Genomic DNA, 19,656 nt, shown 5'->3' with positions numbered 1-19,656 from the left:
TTCCTATATCTGTAGCTATTGTGTGTAAGTATGTTAAGTGAATATGTAAAGTTTTGTAAGGCATTACTGCAATAACTTTAGTTTCATTTTGTAAGCTTGGAATTACATGTTGTCAGCATTCTAGTGTAAGTGTTGTCAGTAAAGGTGTTTGAACACTTTGAAAACCTGAACTCAGTATAGAGAAGAGTGTGTGTTACCAATTGGAAAAAAAAAAAAGAAAAAGCAAAAGCTGTAACATCCCTTTTCTGTTAGTCGTTTCAGTGCCAACATGCAAACTAAGGTCAGTCCAAAATTTTCATAATTGTATTTTGGTAGTCAAGTCGTACACATGACAAGGCTGGATTACCAACATGGAAAAGGTGTCCCTGACCCTGAGCTGCCCGAAAGCTCCAGATTCACTGCAAATCAGTGGGTTTTGGTAATATGATTATCTGCAAATCTGTCAAGGTATAAAATAAAATAAATCAGGTCCTTCATCGTTATTGTATGTGGTGCATCTGGATAATGCATATAGTGTGGTTAATGAGGTGTCAGTAGGGGCCCCACAAATGTTTACTGGTTAATTCCTGACAGGAAAGCTAGACAGACAGACAGACAGACAGACAGAGAGAGAGAGAGAGAGAGAGAGAGAGAGAGAGAGAGAGAGAGAGAGAGAGAGAGAGAGACTAAAATATATATAAGATAAATCTAGTGGCACCCTGACCCAGTGATAAATGACTCGTCCATTTTGAATATTAAAGTTTCAGCGTTGGCCGACTTTCTTTTGCGTGCGTGTGTGTGTGTGTGTGTGTGTGTGTGTGTGTGTGTGTGTGTGTGTGTGTGTGTGTGTGTGTGTAGTTCCTATCTTCGGGTATTCTCTGTTTTCTCTGGTTGTTACTCACAGGCCATCTTTCAGATTAATTAAAGTGCTCGCCGCCACACACACACACACACACACACACACACACACACACACACACACACACACACACACACACAAAGCGTTGCAGTTCACTTTCATTCTGGCGGTGGTTTTAATCACATTGCGGCAAAACAGAAAAATGTGTGAAATAGCGAGCGGCGCACCGAGATGCGCCAGAAGTGTGACGGTGCTGCACGACAGCCGCTGCCAATATAAGGCTGTTATCCGTGATGCTGGAGCGCTGCTGTTTATCATTCACGACGTTTGTAATTGGTGGACGCTAAGGCTATGTGTAGGTGTGATAGGATAGGTGTGTACGCGTGTATGTGAAGGGGGGGCTTCCGTCCGCAGGGAGCGCGGTTGAATCACTGAGCGCGCCTCCGTCGGATCTCCGCTTCCTGCCGTCACACCCACTGCTCGGTGTTGTGGGTTCACCCCGTAGAGAAGGGGAGGACCGACGGCACACACACAGCAGCAGAGAGTGCTGCAGTGTGAGCGCAGCGGGGGACTCGGGAGCAGAGAGAAAACACACACATATACACACACGCGCGCGCGCGCGCACACACACACCAGCAGCCTTATTGTCGAAACTTGGTCTATGGAGAGATCTGCGGCGGCACCGTAGCGACGCAGGCCGACATGGAAGAGTATTTGCGGAGGGTCCAGAGCAGACTCAGGGTGAGTGAGAGCCTTCAGCGGCGTTAAAAACCAGGTTGTGGCTGTAATGAATGAGACCATGACGGGAAGGCTGATGCCGCTACAGGCTGCGTTCCTGTTGCTGAAAAAGCTCACGGCAAAAGCCTCTCGCGTCCTTTCGGTCCCCCAAGCACCTGTAGCTCGACAATATGACTGTACATGGGCAAGGGAAGGCGTGTTTGGCCCCATACAATAAGCTCGTTGTGTTTACAGGAGCGTCAGTGTGTGAATTTCAATGTGGAGCTGATTTCTAATGAGGGGGAGGCGTGACATCAACAAGTTTAGCCAGAGGCTGTCCTTCCCTGCTATCTGGTTGCTCTGCAGATACTGACTCATAATTTGCATTTGATCCAGGGCTGAATGTCTGTTCACACATAAAAAAAAGTCTAATGCAAATGCTAAGCTGCTTAATTTATATAGACTAAATGACTGTGGAGCCTTTGGGGCACTCATACTTGCATATTGTTATGGATTTTTGGCTGTATACAGTCCTGGCCTGTATACATTGGGTCTGCCAGGAGAACCCTGCAACACTTGCACAGACGGTCACATCAGGGAGCCTTTCCTGGATGATGTACATGCCTTGAGGCTTTGGGCTGCAGAGCTCCTAAAACTGCTCCTTTTAGATGCGCTTGTTTAAATGGCCGTGTTATCCCTTGCAGTGCATGGCCATGACGGTGTCTTTCAAAGGTTTGGGGCAGTGAGCACATATTCTCACCTGTTTGTGATGACTCAGTGTCCAGTTGATATTGGCACTGCTGCACTTCAGGAATCTTTGCACTTATATTTTGTCCGAGTTTAATACCTTGTGTGTGTGTTGTTTTTTTTGTTTTTTAAATTTAATTTCTCTAATGAGAACATGCACAGGCAGTTAAGGTCAGGAACGGATCAGGAATAACGGCCTGCTTCTGTTGGCTAAAGAGCAAAAACACTATTATATAGTGACTTAATATTATGGATATTTCTGCTCTGGGTATTGAGATAACCTCCTGTTTTTTCATTGCAAAAGGGTGTGAAAACATGAGCATACACGTAAACCCACAAGGTGAGACAAATATTTATTCATATGTGCTTGTACATGCACACATGCACACATAAATTACTGCTATTTTTCTACAATTGGATATCAATTTCCTAGAATGTAATCATCAGTCACATTCAATTTATCCCATTTCGCGGTCCCCACTCTGCAGGAAATGTCTCTTTTTAGTGGTAGATAATAGTAAAACAGAAGAACAGAAACATGACCAAGAAATTGTGTTGGTTTGTACACAAGGTGTCATGCTGGATGTTCCATGAGAAGCTTTTCATCTAAAAACAAAGGATGTTATCTGTGATAGTCTGACTGTTTTTAAGCAGATTTGATACCATACAGAAATGAATGGAAGCCAATGGATGCCAGGAAACTAGACAATCAGTCTACAAACGTATGGTGTGCTTTGGCAAATGGCCAGCAGTAATGTAAATATGTGGATAACAAGTATTGCGATATTTCATACACTGTTGTCATTCCCTAGATGCATGCTCATATTTGCTTTATTCTCTTAATTAATTATGTTTTCAGCCACGCTACAGTATTCAGAATATTCAGTTTATTCATAGAAGCAGGTGTCTGTCATCACAATGCAAACATGCATATGAGCAGCCTGCCTGGAATGAAATTTAAAGAGGATAAGAGCTTTTATCTTGGATGTACTTCACAGAAACGTGAGGAAAGCTGAGGAGAGGAAAAGATCAAAGAAGCAAATCCGCAGATCAGAGCACAGCAGGGTAATTGAGCGATAAGAAGGGCAAGTGATGAGTGTCATGGAGGTTACAGATAAAGTGTAACGCATGTCATGATTGCCAATCTTTTTTCTCTCACGCACACATGGCCACGCACACAGACGCATTTTATCTCTCTCTCTTAGCTCTCCAATATAAACTTTGATGATTCGCTCTTTTGCTGACCACTCTCCTCTCTGTCAGTCTCATTGTCTCTCTCTCTCGACTCTCTGGATGGCCTCCGTCCAGAACATCCATACCTCTAATTGGCCTGGCTCTTAGTGCTTACTGAACCTATCTGTCTTTCTCGCTCAGTTTTTCTCAGTACAGCTCCACAGCTATCCCTCCTTCACTCTCACAGCATTTGCTATGGCAATGTGCTGAGTGGGCTTCCAGCATCTGTCCTTCACATCTGAAAAGGGTTTTTGGGACCACTTTGATTCTGGCTTTGGCTTTATGTCTGGTGCCAAAATTTCATCTTTCCAATTGCTCCAAAGTGCTAACATTTGTTACTAGTCATCCCAATAAATGTTTACTATGGCACAAAACAGTGGAGATGTAAAACATACTACTAAATGAGGTGTATTCACTGTTTGTCTTTCTGTGCACTCCTGCTGTGAAAAGGAAGGCTGGCTATGGGATGTGCAATCATTTTAAAAGCTTTTATTACAATGACTGAACCAAAAGAAAGAGGCAAAATATTGATGCCATCTTAAGTAAATGGAGCCCCCTTTTAAATTTTCTGAAAATATTTCCTATTTTCTTTGTGCAAAGAACACGGTGATTGTTTCACTAAGCATACTTTTTCTAGTTTTCTAGTACTTTTTAGTTGTGGATGGTGATATTATGGCTCAGTGGCTGCACAGCAAGAAGACCTTGCCTCTTATTCTCAGGCCAGGTCCCCCCATGCAGTTTTTGTCCTGCCTGTGTTGCAAGGTTTTCCTCCAGGTGCTTCAGTTTTGCTTCACAGTCCGGAGACATGAAGTCCGTGTGAAATTAATACTCCCATAGATATTAGTAGAGATGTCTGTTTGTGATGGGCGGGCGACTTGTTTAAAGTGTTTCACCTCAGTCTAATGTGCTTAGACAGGCTCTGGCTGCTCCAGTGGTTCCAAACATCACATTTGTGAACATTTGCTGTTTCAGAACACATTTAAAGGTTGTACTTAACTGCCCCACAGCTTTTATACACGATTCCCGTAAATGAGTCAATCTCCTCATTTCAGAGTGATATTTGGCTGAAAATATACATTTAGGCAGCTGGGCGTCTAAATGAGAGTCAGAGGAAAGGAGCGGAGAGGGGTTGAATGTGGTGAGAAAGGGAGATAGAGCTCAGAGGGAGAGCACTCAGATTGAAGGATATCAGATGGCCAATGCATGCTTGTACACACACACGCAGGCACATGCACGCGCGCGCACACACACACACCGACGTGCTCTCGCTGCAGTATAACAGACACTGAGTGGCCTTTTCTCCTGCTAATGCATTGCTTCCTTTCTATCTAATATTGATTTTATTCTCCTCCTCCCTTCTATGAAGGAACCAGCTGCAGACCCCCCTCACACACACACCTTCTCCTCTTTCTTTTCCTCTGCTCAATTCCCTCTTCATAGCTTTCTCTCCTTCCCTTTCCACTGCTTTACCTCACATTTTTGCTCGCTCTTATCTAATTTCTTCCTCCTTCTTTCCCCCTCCTGTCCTTATCACATTTTTTCACCTGTCTATCTTCCATGTTCTTTGCTGTTCCTTTTCCCCCCACCTCTGCCACATGTCTGACTTATCAACCTGCAGCCCATACTCCCTATATTTCAGCCCCCTTTTTCATAAACCTCTTTGAACTCATTATCCCCCTTCCTCCAATCTCCTTTCTCATTCTCTGTCTAATCAACAGCCTCTAGCCTCTCTCCTCCTCTCCCTCTCTGTGCTTTGGCCTCTCATTTCTTCTCCCCTCATTTCATTTATCCATCTGGCCTCATTGGTGAGGCCCTATGAACAGAAGCAAGGCACTAGCTTCATTCCGTATGCATTATTACCGGTACTTTACTCATGTATCCCCAGCATTACGCTCCTTTAAATCACCAGACTCCACTATATATTTGACACAGCAACAAATGTGCTAAGTGTTAGCTAAGCTTCCAGTGTGATGATTTTAGAAAGCAGGATTGCCCAGTTAGATGAAAGTTTAAAAGTCACTCCAGTCTGTGAGGCTCAAAAGACCCATTAGCCCATTAACCACACATTTACATTACTGCTGAGTTTGTACACCGATTTCCTGATTGACTTTCAAGGCAGCCATTGACTTCCATTCATTTCTGTATAGTACTACCCTGATTCAAACAAAGTTTGGATGCAGTGTAAAATGCTCATTTTCAAGCAAACTGTGTTTGCCAGTTTAACAGTTTTACAAAGTGCTGCTGAGCCCATGCAGTAATCCTTTATACAATCATGTGCTCACAAAGTGGTGAACCTCGCTCCATCCTCACTTGTGAATGACTGAGCCTTACCAGGATGCCCCTTTCATACCCAATCATGATACTCTCACCTGTCACCAGTGAACCTGTTTACCTGTGGAATGTTCCATACAGGTGTTTTTGGAGCATTCCACAACTTTCCCAGTCTTAAGTTGCTCCTGTCTCAATTTGTTTGAAACATGTCTGTCCAGATTGTGTCACTTCAAATACCCTCTCAGACTGTTTGGATGAATTTCTATCAAAATTATTTTTGGCAAGCCACAAAGCCAGTATATCCTGTGTTAGCTAAGGTCAGGAGATGCTTAGAGGACACACAACTGAGCTTATGACCATAAAGGGCTACCTGTGAGTATCTAACCAGGAAGCCTGAATATTCAAGGCTTTCCACTGGTATTTGTCTCAACTTGCTTCTTTCCCTCCGCTGCTTCATACTCTCTCATCAGAGCATCCCACAAGTCCATTAAGATGAGCTACAGATAGGCGGGATATTCATTGTATCCACATTTTGCTTCATGATGAATGATGCAGGCTGCAGGGCAGTGAGTCAGCTTATCTGTTTTAGATAAAGCATTACAGATTGACGCAGAACACCCAGTGTAAGCTGGGGATTTTGTTCCCAATTACCAAAAATATAGCACTGTTTTCTTCACATTCCCACAAAGACAAATGCTGGATGTCCAGTAAACAACCTTTGGATGTGTGCCCCCATGTAACTCTATGTAAATACCTGTCCTTCGATAACAATGATGAAAGTGTAGGAATGGTTTAATAAAATATCTGTCATATTAAAAAGGGAGAAACTTAATTTTCTGCCTTCTTCACCCAGAGATGAATGTTTAATCTCAGTAATGGAGCTGTCATTAATGTCCACTTAACTTAAATGAGGATTGTTTCTCTGCATTGTTTAGTGAAATTAATGGTACTCATCACGTCTCTGGTAAAGCATGTTATTCTGAGTTAGCGGTGAAAGGTTCTCTTGTTAATTCAGACCATTGCTTCGTTGTTACAACTGATTTTGCCTCTAGTGTAGTGCATGTTGAACAATATTCTCTTTCAAACATGAGCTAAATCTTGCAGCACCATGATTTCATTATTAATGCATACTGTTGGTTACAAAATGCTGCAGTCATCTAACACAATCATGCTGGCTCAAGTTTCAAGTGATACAGTTGTATCAGCTACCAAATCAAACAGTAATGTATAGAAGATTAAGTGTCACTACGTAAGTGATGTCTTTTCAAGCATATTAAGATATGAAAGAGCCACCCAGCCACACGCACAATAGCATTTCATGTTTGTGTGTGTTTTTCCAGGATGATGCATTAGAGGGTCCCATCCACGCTGTTTTAGGTGGGCCAGAGCCAGATGTTGACACTGTGGCTGCAACACTGTGCTTAGCACTGTACCTCAGCCAGGTAACAAGAACGCTGTCTGTGTGTGTGTGTGTGTGTGTGTGTGTGTGTGTGTGTGTGTGTGTGTGTGTGTGTGTGTGTGTGTTTTAAAAACATTTGAAAAACAAACTTTTTCAGATTCAGATCAAATCAAATCAGTTTGTATACGCACAGGACTAATTGTCATAGTACTGCTTTAGTAGTTAATATACAAAGAAATCAACACACTTATACATTTTATGGTGACAGGAAGTGATACAGTACATGCAACACTGGACATCAACCAGACTGTGACTTTAGAATGTCACAGCCAACTAAACTTCACAAGTTCTTTTTCTCTGTTTTCAAAGATCTTTCTGGATGTGTTTCACCACCATCCACAGTTTTTTTCCAGCTATGAGCAGCTCCTCATTTTCCTTTGTGCATTGCATTGGGAGAATGGGGTCCATTTATGGCACACTCAAAAATCAACCATATTTCGTTCGCATATTTTGTGGTTTGAATATACATTTACGGCTGTCAAGTCAGCAAACACATCCACACTTAGACATTGTTATTTGATTTGTGTTATGTGTCAGGTGCTGAGGTAGCAAAATGCTCTTTTCTTATTTCGGAGTACTGCACTATTTCCCAAAACTTCACCTTTCAGAGTAGCAATCAAAGTGGGAACATTGTCATGGCTTTTTCTGGCTGTTTGCCCAATGAGCAGCTGCTTTTATGAAAATACACAGAAATTAAAAGCCGCTGGCATTCAGTAAAAGTGCTGCCTTGGCCAGTGCATAGTATCATATGCTGAAGGGTGGAGTGGCAGCAGGGAGGAAAGTCTTCATGCATCATTCACATATCAAACAGAATGTACCAAAGAACATTAAACATGGTCCGCTATGAAAATCCCTTTTAGTTCACTGTAGAGATTCACCTGTTTCAGTGGGATGCTCCTAAGTTTGATCTACAAACCCCTTTGTTTCACTGTTTACACAAAGATACTTTAACGATAGTGCTAAAACTTAAACATATCTTAAGTATCTCACAAAGATACTATCATCAGAACATTATTTAATCCATGTGATAAAATAATGACAGAATCCCTCTGATTTGGGTGCTTTTTGATGCTCTTTTGTATTCAACAATTTCATAACATACTGCATGTTATATTTTACATTTTAATCAAATCAAATAAGACTTGCTGATTGCTTAACTTTGTGGGATCATCTGATTCCCAGTCTGATCACTTCATTTTTCAGTGTGTCTGGCTTAATTTATTGTGTGTGTCTGCGTGCCCCAGAAGGAACCATCAGGTGGAGTGTGTGTGCCGGTGCTGTCTGGCCAGCGATGTGACGTGGTGTTGCCCGGGGAGACGGTGAGGTATCTGCGGAGGGTGAAAATTTGTGAGAGCTCGCTGCCGTGGAGGGTGGATGTAGACCTCGAGAAGCTTCACCAAACTGGAAAACTCTCACTCACATTGCTGAGAGATGGGCTGCTAGATAGGTAGATACACACACACACACACACACACACACACACACACACACACACACACACACACACACACACACACACACACACCAGGTCAGTTTGTACAAAACTTGAGCTAATTTTTAACTGCTTTACAGATGAGACTCTAGGGAAGTTATTAAAACCTTACCTGTATGCGTGTTCAGTGAATTTAGGATGTTTTGTGTTTTATTGGAACAACACTGATTAATGTGTTTATGGGTGATGCTGAAACACACACACACACACACACACACACACACACACACACACACACACACACGCACACACATACACATACATGCAGACCACAAACATATGCGGACACAGTGGGTTCTTGCTGAGAAGACTGTGTTTGTTGATGCAAAAATGAGATTGAGAGTATGTTTGGGTGTGTATCACAGGCCTGCGTGTGTTCATCACTTATGACCCAAAGGGGAGTTGTATTTATGCAAATCCCTCACAATCATCACTCCTTCCCCCAAAGCCATTCATGCCTCCTTCACCATCTCACTGTCCTAGCTCTGAGTACCACTCTCTGGAGTCCAGCATCCTACGAGTGGTCCATCACGATGGGCAGCAGGATGCGGAGGATGATGGGGCATCGTCCGCGGTGACAACAGTCACCAGGGAGATTCTTCAAGAGGCATCAGAGCACATCGGAGCAGCGCTGAGGGAGACACTCGGAGGTGAGTGAGGCACAGGCGCCCCCCCAGGGGGAGTAATGGGGCGATGAAGGAGGACACACACAAATCCTCTGACATGACTCGCTTAACACCCACCAGGAGAGATGGAGAAAGAGAGAGATGTGGGGCGGTGAGTGTGAGTAAGGAAGAGCACAGAAAGATACACAGGGTCCCATAATGTGACGCTTTTTTTGTTGAAGTTAGTTTAGTCTGTTGAGTTGTTGTTTTGTCAGGCAGTCATATTTTCACACTAAAATAGGAAAAGTTCAAATGTTAAACAACAGTAAATGTTGAAAGGGATAAAAGGCCAATAATAAAAGGAGTAGTAAACAGTAGAGATGGGCAGAAAACAGAAAGCGTGTCTGTGTGTGTACTGTATATATATGACTAGGAAAACTCTGAAGTCTCACTACAGAATGTGTCTGTGTTGGCTTAGGTAGAATGATCACCTCACCTTCCTTATAAGTGTCAAAACACAAGTCCCCACAATATAAATCATTACATTTTAGGATGAAGACTTGGGTTAAAGTTCAGGTTAAGTTTAGGCAAGTAGTGGTTATGGTTAGGATACAGGGTGTCTAGGAAATAAAAAATAAGCCTATGTAATTCTGACTAAATGCCTAACCCTAACCCTTAAACCCAAGGCTTAACCCTAAAAAGCAGTCTGGTCCCATGGGGACCTCAATTTGATCAGGGCGAGAGGTGGGTTTGTGTGCAGTCAGTTTAAAGTCTCCACCAGGATGTAAAATACACACACATACGCACACATATACGCATCAGTCAGTAAAACAGCTTGCCAAACAGGTACTCCATCCAAGGTTGGGCAGGAGACATGATCACTGATCTCTGTTCAATAACACTCTGCTGCTTTTGGTCTCTGCCGTCTCTCACTGTGATTTACAGACACACAGTCAGAGAATGGTCTGACGGGGCAAAGTGAACTAATGTGGAAGAAGTGAGAGGAGAAGAGCGAAGTAAAGTCCACCTCTCGTATTTCTTTGTGAGAGTTCTCTGTGCGGTACATGAGACCACTGGGAAATATTTGGTGGAACATGGACAGAATACTTTCATACAGTAACTTAATTAGAAGTGTTAAGCAAGGACAGTGTCAGTCTACTCTATTCAGTCTAATTCATTAAGAGGTTAAAAGAGCATTCAGTAGTGAATTACTTTTATGGATCAGTATTGACAATCAAGGACTTGCATTGGTTCGTTCCTGGAAGAGTTTATTCTGGCCTGAAATGTACAGAAATATTAAGGTCACTTTCTTGTCTTAAGAAAACTGTGTTGCAGTGCTGGTTACTTTCTGATTGCTGGTTGCTTGTAGATTTGTTTCTGAATGGCAGAAAATCGTCAATAACCTGATCAAATATACTGTCATGTTGTGCTTGTTGTGCTTGAACCTCCGTTGAATGTACCTGAACTTATTAAAAGAGTACGCGCCCATGTGTTTTTATGTGTCTACAGAGGCCTTACGGCTGCAGAGCGAAGCGTTGTGGAGCAAACATGGCCGTCGGTCAGCACAACTGGAGGAGCTCATGAGATCCTTGGAGCAATGGAAGGATGTTAGTGTGGGCCAACATGATGAGATGAAGCTACAAGGTGCATATTGAACATGCAGAGCATTTGGGCTTTAGTTGCACACAGTAGAGAGAGATGGATGACATGCAATCAGCCTCTCTTGGATTATATGTTATTGTGTAGCTCTCTATCATCGTCATCACATAGTCATGTCATACAGGGTGCACAAAACTATGGTATAAAGCAAATAACAGACACTACATCAACAGGTGAAGCATTAACATTAACATAACTGACAAAAATGGCAGCTTTGGGAGGTTAAAGTATATGTTTAGACTTGACTGCCAATCCTCTGTGAATGTAGGTAAGACTTTGTTTTACTGAGATTCTCCATTTGTGCTTCAGTTAGTAGTGTGCGTTGGAAATGTCTGATTACACTTAGGCCTTTGAACTAAAGGTTTTTTGGTCCATTAGTCTGATGTTATTGGCATGATCTTTTGTCATTTTTTGTGTTATTTTGTGAAAGGGGACTTACAGTCTTCCCAGTTTTCATCATTGTTAACAGCATTAGGATCAGGTATCAGGTCAGATACTACAGATGTCAGTCATATTGCATCTCTGTTACTCTTCAGTCTGAATGGACTTTTTCCAAGTACTGACACAACCTTTTAATTACCCCTCACTTGTGGAGAGGGCATTCATGCTTGTGTTTTTTCCTGTCTGTCGTGGAATTGTTTTGTATTCTTTTTGTGTGTGTTTTATATAACTGTTAGTCTGTTTGTGTGTGCTGACTGGATGTAGACTTGGAGCAGCTGCTGACTGCGGAGCTGAAGGAGTTTTCTGATGGAGAGATGACCATAGCGCTCTCTTCCGTGACCACAGATAAGGAGGTAAGTTTTTATCGTGAAATAGCTTAAAATGCTGGATTCCATTTAGTTTCTGTTCAGACAGTTAAATGATGAAGAAAAACCAATTCACCAATGAAATTTAGGGGTTTTATTCTTTTGAAATATGACCTTTCTGAATGTTTGAATGTTGAAAAGAGTTCAGTATTGACCCCTCGGGCAAATTGGAGCAGGCTGTGAAAGGCAGAAAAACCAATAAAGATCAAGTTAATTTGTCTGAAGCTCGGTTGTTGAATCGTTTTAACAGGGAGAGAGTTTCAGGATTAAAGAACCATTTCATGCCAATAGCATTTAAAGACGACTTCGACAAACACATTTTAAATGTGTACATTTTACACGACGATTAAAAGTATTTTATGAGATATTTCTAAGGACATGACAACAATCAAAACTGTACAAATCCTACAAATTAATTCTGCACATGTGATATGTGAAGATAAATGTTCTGATGTAGAAATATTAGCTAATTAATGCACTTATTACTTCAATTAATGGCCTCATTAGCCTGACTGGCTCTTTTTAATATATCATGGTGATTATATTGGGATATAATGCGGTCCACTTCTCTTTGTTAGTTGTTTTCAAGGAAGCAATGGAAACTTCCACTTTCTTTTAACCAAGAGAAGAGACAGAACTCAGAGACTTCGCTAACAAAACAAAATAAAACAATGCTTCTCTTTTTTAAAAAGTTACTTTTGATGGCTTTGATTTTATGGATACTTCACACCTGCGCTGTGTCATTTTGGAGAGGTGTTGTAAGTAGAGGAGCCCCTCTGTTGTTGTGATGTTGTGCATTTGGATGAGATGCAGATGGGGCCTGAGAGCCCCACACACAACCAGGTATCACAGCCCTCCCCACTGATATCTTAAAATTCAACACGCACGCACACACACGCGCGCACAGGCTGAAACATACATACATTTTCTGACACATTTGTGGAATGTTTGTGTTGACTTTTCCTATCTTTCTCAGTTGCTCTCTTATTCTTCATCTTCACACACACACACACACACACACACACACACACACACACACACACACACACACACACACACATAGAGTGCTTTAAGCCTTTAAGCCTACCCCTTGCTTTTCTCCCCGCTGCAACTTCTAATGTCTTCACCCCCTCCCACCACCACCACTACTCCCCCCCCCAAAAAATCATTCATTATTTCTTTTATATCTCCTTCTCACTTCCAAAGCCCATTTTTCTCAGCGGCTGCCTAGCGTGCGGTATTAGGCTATGTGTAAAATAAATGATGTCTGTAGCCGTAGGGGTATGGCTCTGCCTCCCCCAGAAAACTACCTAACGTCCAAGGAACATTAAACACCCAGATCCTCGTTTAGCGAATAAATAACCATTCATTTGAATGGCTTTGTCTGTGTGTGTGCGCACCGGACTTTCTGTGCATATTTTACCAGCGCTGTGCCTACATGCTGTGTGTCAGGAGCGAGAGAGGGAGAGGGAGAGAGAGAGAGAGAGAGAGAGAGAGAGAGAGAGTGAGAGCAAGAGGGAGAGAGAGAAAAAGAGAGAGAGGGCCCATTAGAGACTTAATATAGAATAAATGGCCAGGGGCCTCTGTCGCCAGCGGACCCTCCAACTCCACAGCGTCATGGTGGGTTACTAATGACCTGAGATCGGGCTCCAAAATGAACTCCTTATATGCATGTCATTTGCAGTGTGTATATATTTATATATTATTTTTTAATTGTGTTTGAAAAGAGAGCAAAACGGTATGAGAGTGTCATTTATTGAGGGGGCTTAGGGAAGTTCTGCCTTAAATGATTCTTTCCAGAAAACTAAATAAATTAGATTCAATTAGTCTTTAATGGTTTATGTGTTTGTCAAAGTGTATTTTTTGTCTGTGGGTTTGTGTTCATGTGTGTGTGTTTGATAGCAGTTAAAGAGGACAGAGTTAGATTTTGGGGTAAAAAAAAATCTGGCTGTGATTACCTAGTTAGCAGAAGAAAATGCTTCAGTGTGTTTGGTATAATGATATGGACACATCATGAAGACTGACTAATGTATTGTTGTATATTGTACAAACATACATTAGTCAGCTTGTGTGCTCCTCTATTATGGAAGAGAAATGTGGAAATGAACTGAGTTTCAGTCTCTCAAAATCGCACTGCCTGTCTGAATGTGTGTCATTTGGATGTGCTCATCAATGCTTTTTTTTTTTCCAAAGGCAAAATGTTTGGCTGCAATAGCAAAAAATGCTGCTCGAGAACGATCATGAAAATGGTTTCTAGTGATGCTGCACAATTACCAAAAATTGTATGATATTAATTCAAGCGGCTCTATCAAATGTGTTACATTTGAAAGCAGCAACTTACATATTTCCCATACAACATGATGCTTTATTGCATATTGTGAAAATTGTTGAATATTGAGTTCATACTGCACATACTTCAGGTTTTTCATGTTTTTCTGTTCTGTTTTTGTTCTGCCCCTGCTACAGCTGCAGCTGTACTGAGCTCATGTCCTTATTTCCAGAGTGTGTGCATGTTGTCACTTTTACTTTCTGAAGGTCCTGTGTGCAGTATTTCTCTTTTCCAGAAGCAGTCTAACAATTACTATCTAAAGTTACTGAATCTTAGTGAGTGAAATAAACAATACAACTCATTGTGCAAGTATTTCCATATTCAAAGCTCAGGCTGTGTTTTTATTGTTGCTTCAATAGCTGAAGCCCAGACCTGTAATTGTAGCCTCACATGTAACTTACTTCTTACTTCCTTCAGCTTATGTGTTCTGTATAAATGGAAACTTAGGGAAGACTAAAATGTACAAAATCCCTGATAGGTTATATATTTGCTTAGATTTTTTTTTTTTGGACTATGTATTTAAAATATTTCTAGGAAACACAAATACAGTAAATAAAAGCACTTGGTAAAGGTCTGCTTATCCTTTATAATCATTTCTCATGATTATGTTTTGCTTTCATTTATTTATGTGTGGCAGTTTATTTTATGTTTTGACAGAAAGAGACATATTGCGTCATAATCATCATAACATTTTCTGTGTTTTCTGTCGTTTCTTGGTGTCACGCTGTAGAAAAGTATTCAATTGACCCTGCGTACAGAGCACAGTGCAGTGCTTTTTCTAATGGATTGGCAGCATCGCTGTCGACTAGCACAGGAAGCTCTGCAGGAGCCAGAAGGGGTCAAGTGGCTCGCTGAAGGGCACACAGTCATTGTGCCGCATCACCTGTAGCCGTGAAAGATATGGCGGCTAATGGAGAAGTTGAAAGGCTTTTTTTGCTTGTATGAAAGGTTTTGTGTAACATTCACATGAGGCTCACATGAACGAACACTAAAACACATCATTCACATGTTCATGCCAGCGAGTGTGTGTTTGTGTATCAGAGGCTTTCATGGCTCAGTAATTAGCGCTGGCAGATGACGCATTGGTCGGATAAAGAGTTGTCATGCTGTGGAGTTGATGAACTGTGGGGAGGACAGGAGCCCACAGCGGCGCGCGCACACACACACACACACACACACACACACACACACACACACGCAAATATGTGAATAACATATTTTTTTGTGTGTGTTAATATGGACATGTATTACAGTAGGTTTTGGACTTCTTTGTTTTCTGTCTTTTGCAGTCTATTTCCACTGTTGAGACTTCAGAGAGGAGAAAGGTGGGAAAGTAGTAAAAGTTTGTCTCATGTTAACGCAGGTTAGGCAAGTTTATCCAGTTAATCCCACCAAGATATTCAAATTGTAATGCTGTTTGTTTTGTCTGTGTGGTAAACAAAATTAATCATCTTTTGTTCTGTGTGAGTTTGGCTATTGTGTGTGTGTGTGTGTGTGTGTGTGTGTGTGTGTGTGTGTGTGTGTGTGTGTGTGTGTGTGTGTGTGTGTGTGTATGTGTGTGTGTGTGTGTGTGTGTGTGTGTGGACGTGCACATCTGAGTATGTGCTTAAAAGATAATGCATCTGCATATGCTAACATTATTTTGGATGCTGATTACTATTTTTCTATTTTCATTGCTGTAAAGTTTTATGTCGTTGATGTGTTTGCTCTTATGTTTTCCTTGCATGTGTGTAGGTGTCCATCTCTGCATCTGAGGTATGCTTAAGCTTTCATTTCAGCGGCATTGATTGTCTCTAATGTGTTGTTTGTTCACAGTCCTCCGGCCCTTCTGTTTGTTTATGCAGGGCCAGTTTTGCCCTACGCCACTTGCACAAATAATTATGCTTGCTAATGAAGGGGCCCGCAGCCACGGCGCTCGGTAAATGCCTTTCTGATGAGAGGCACTAGGAGACAGCAGGTGCAGGGTGGGCCTCCCAGGGACTAAGATTGAAGACCAGGAAGTCAGGCTGCCCCGCCTCTCCATCCCTCTGTCTAGTCCTCTCTGACTTCCTGGTCCTTTCTTGCTCCTCTGTGGTTTTCTTGGCAAGTTTTTGCAAAGTACATACTGCAGCTTGTAGCCACTTATGTTTTGGGGAAATTGATATCTTCCAATTGGAAATCTTAATGCATAAGCACAACATCCTATTTATAGAAGCCTGAGATTTGCTGATGCCATTAGGACACTAAAGCACATATATAATTTCCTTATTCTGTTTATTATGTCTGTCTCCTATGTCTGGAATACATTGAGCATTTATTTAAACAAGTTTAGAAAACTGCTGCACAAGACTCGTACTGTATCTTAAGCAACTGGTGCTGATGTTTCTTCCTCATCATCATCGTTTCTGAAAAATTCTTTCTCTTCCCCCATTTTCATTCTCCCCCTGTGGCTTCCTTTGGCTTTGAGGGCAAACAAATAAACAAAACAAAACATTTATATACTCAGTGCTTGCATCTTGGCCCCCAAATCCCTGCACTTAGAGCAGAGTGAATGAAGCGTGTGGAGAAGGCCCATATGAAAAAGGCAGACAGAAAGACATTTGGGCTTTTTCCTCGGCAAACTTTTACCCCCCTCCCTTTTTCTCTCTTCCTCTCCAAAAACTTCACAAGCAGCAATACTTGTGTGTGTGTGTGTGCACGCGTGAATCTGAACGAGAGCGCGTGGCTGCTGGTTTGTGAGCACATGCGTGTGTGAGTTTGGCTGTGCATGTGTGTGTGGTGAGTGCTATATGTTGCACATGTGTGCGCGCGTTTGCATGTGTGTGTTTGAGCAGGGTGGTATCAGCTCGCTCCTTGCCACCCCATTTGCTGTAGCTGTACCGCTGTGATCACAGACAGATGTATAAATCAAACCTCGCTTGATGGATTCATCAGGGTGGCGAAACGATCGCCTGAGAAGAACTCGCAACTCTCTTAGCGTTCTGTGTTCTGACGGAAAGGGTATGCAAAGAGCCTAAATGGATGAACGCTTGATTAATTCTTTGCCGGAGATGTTGGCGACAGCAGGAAATGTGTTTTTGCTTTGACTGTGTTTGCACGGGAATTTACGCGCACGGGGTGTGAGTTATGAGGCCTGAGTTTTGTACCTAAGGCTATTGTGCATAATGATGGCAGGTTGGGAGAACTGCAAGCAGCCGCTAAAGACTTGCTACCTGTGGAGCAAAGACAACCAAAAGGAGAGGGAGTGTGTGTGTGTGTGTGTGTGTGTGTGTGTGTGTGTGTGTGTGTGTGTGTGTGTGTGTGTGTGTGTGTGTGTGTGTGTGTGTGTGTGTGTGTGTGTGTGTGTGTGTGTGTGTGTGTGCGGATTGGGGACTAGTGTGGGAGAAAGATGAAGCTGCAAAGTGTGAGAGCAAGAGGCGAAGACTCAAAGTGTGACAGCGAAACAGAGAGACACAGGTGCACAGGTGAAGGAAGGGAAAAATAAGATAAACGGGGAAGATTTGGGTAAAGGAAACAGAGAGGAAAGGATGTCATTAGGGAAAAAAAAGAGATGTAATACACAAAATTTATTTTTAAGATTAAAGGGAAATTAATTCACCGTTGATTCAGAAATTCGCCTCATGACGTCAGATGTTGAACATGGGTTCAACCTGTTTTTGACCGTTCCGTCCTCAAAGATCTGGGGCAGAAACTGTAATTCCACAAAGTTTCTCTACATTTTTCTGTCTTCAGAAGTGGACAGTGAAACGTTGTCTTTCACTGATAGACGCTGCACATGCCGCTCTTCATCTATTTCAATCCTGTACTTCATCACTTTAAAGTTGATGCAGAAACTTTTTCTCTAATCGCAGTGAAGCATCTTGCCAGTCAAGAGGATCGTAAATCAGCTCTGGGACGTTAAGAAGAATGTCTACAGAGGAGAGAAGCTTTCTTCTCATAGTAGCTCTGCTGGCATAGTCGTCACATCACCACACCTCACGACCAACAGGGTTTCTTAACTGAAACCCATAACTCCAAAAAAACACCTTAACAAGCAGTAAATAGATTATCTTTCCTTCAGTCATGGGGGTAAAAATTGATAATACTACCAAAGGGTTTTAGTGTTTCATGTATTGCCTTTGTCATGCTGCTTTGCACATTTTCTTTGTTCTAGTCATTTTAAATTTCCTTTTTGTTTTTGTCGATTGATCGCTGTTGTTTCAGAGTTTGTCTTTTGAGTACAAACTTAACATCATCACCCATAAATGCCCTTGACAACTACTTAACTTTTTACATTTTTCTTTTTATGTATCATTTCTTTTTTCATCCTTTTCCAACATTTTTAAATGACACACCATTTCACAACTGAAAACAAGCATACTGAGTGATAACAGTCCTTACTTTTTGATTTGATTGTATAGTTTTTGATGTACTTTCATGACAAAACTGCAATGTTGTTAACAGCGTGCTCCTCTGGTGAACTTTTAAGAATTTTAACAGTTAATATTCAAAATATCTGCTGCAGCAGAATATTATCTCAGTTTACAACAAGCTCAACAAATATTAGAAATAGGTTTTTGTATCTGGATGCTAAGGTTCTTTAAGTCAGTTAGCAAGTGGATTTTTGTAGCTAATATGTTGGTAATTTATAAGAAAAGGCAATCTGTGTATCTGAGGGTGGCAGAAAGAGGGAGGAAGAGGAGGGGCAGGCAATATGAGTAGTAATTTACTCTGTTAAGAGCCAAATGGCAGACAGACTGTCGCCCTGCGTGTTATCTCAGAGATTTGCACTCTCCTCGTTTTCTGACTATATTTCTCTGCCTGTGTGTGTGAGTATGTGTGTGTGCAGTTTTGTGTGCATATGCACACAGTTGGGTAGTAGCTTGAGAATATCAGCATCATTTGAGCATTTCTTTATACATTGTACTGTAAATCATGAAGGCTTTATTGCTTTACCAGAGCTCATATGTGTACATACTGGTACATGTTTGTTCATTCACTGAAATTACAGTACGTCTGCAGGCGAATTTATGTGTGTATCTGCATGTGTTATTGTTTCTTGTGCCTTTGCTTGTGTGTTTGTACTTATGTGAGTGAATATGTGTGTTTTAACGAATCTTGGGAGGCTTCATTGCACTCATCAGGATATCAGTGTTGAGAAATGGCAGTGTCAGTGAAGTGACAGTTCTGTGCGTGCGTGCGTGCGTGCGTGCGTGCGTGCGTGCGTGCGTGTGCGTGTGTGTGTGTGCGTGTGTGTGTGTGTGTGTTAGAGAGAGAGAGAGAGAGAGAGAGAGAGAGGATTGATGGGCCTAAGTATGACAGCAGCCATATTGTGGAGAGAGAGAAAGATGGGATGGATGGAGGGACGATGGGGGTGGGGGGGGGAGTATTGTAGCCCCCTCATCCTCACAGGTTAATATTGACACAGCCTGGGCAGATACAGCGCCTGCAGCGCTCATCAATCAGTTTCAGTGGACCCATACAAATACACTCACACACACAGAGGCTCAAGCAGAGAGAGGGACCACACACACTGTAACAC

At 42.0% G+C, this 19,656-nt stretch overlaps 1 protein-coding gene across 1 annotated transcript in view; it reads left to right on the top strand.

Annotated features, from left to right (window-relative positions):
• The first annotated feature begins 1,110 nt into the window (after positions 1–1,110).
• Positions 1,111–19,656, top strand: part of LOC139332736 (serine-rich adhesin for platelets-like) — a 36,673-nt gene continuing 18,127 nt past the window's right edge. The window contains exons 1-6 of the mRNA XM_070964823.1: positions 1,111–1,579; positions 7,147–7,248; positions 8,510–8,712; positions 9,241–9,407; positions 10,872–11,006; positions 11,727–11,815. Of these exons, the coding sequence (XP_070820924.1) occupies positions 1,541–1,579; positions 7,147–7,248; positions 8,510–8,712; positions 9,241–9,407; positions 10,872–11,006; positions 11,727–11,815 (735 nt within the window). The 5' untranslated portion in view covers positions 1,111–1,540. The remainder of the gene's footprint in view (positions 1,580–7,146; positions 7,249–8,509; positions 8,713–9,240; positions 9,408–10,871; positions 11,007–11,726; positions 11,816–19,656) is intronic.

The sequence above is a fragment of the Chaetodon trifascialis genome, chromosome 6 (assembly GCF_039877785.1).
Source record: "Chaetodon trifascialis isolate fChaTrf1 chromosome 6, fChaTrf1.hap1, whole genome shotgun sequence".
NCBI classification, from domain to species: Eukaryota; Metazoa; Chordata; class Actinopteri; order Chaetodontiformes; family Chaetodontidae; genus Chaetodon; species Chaetodon trifascialis.
This window is presented reverse-complemented; position numbering and strand designations above follow the sequence as displayed.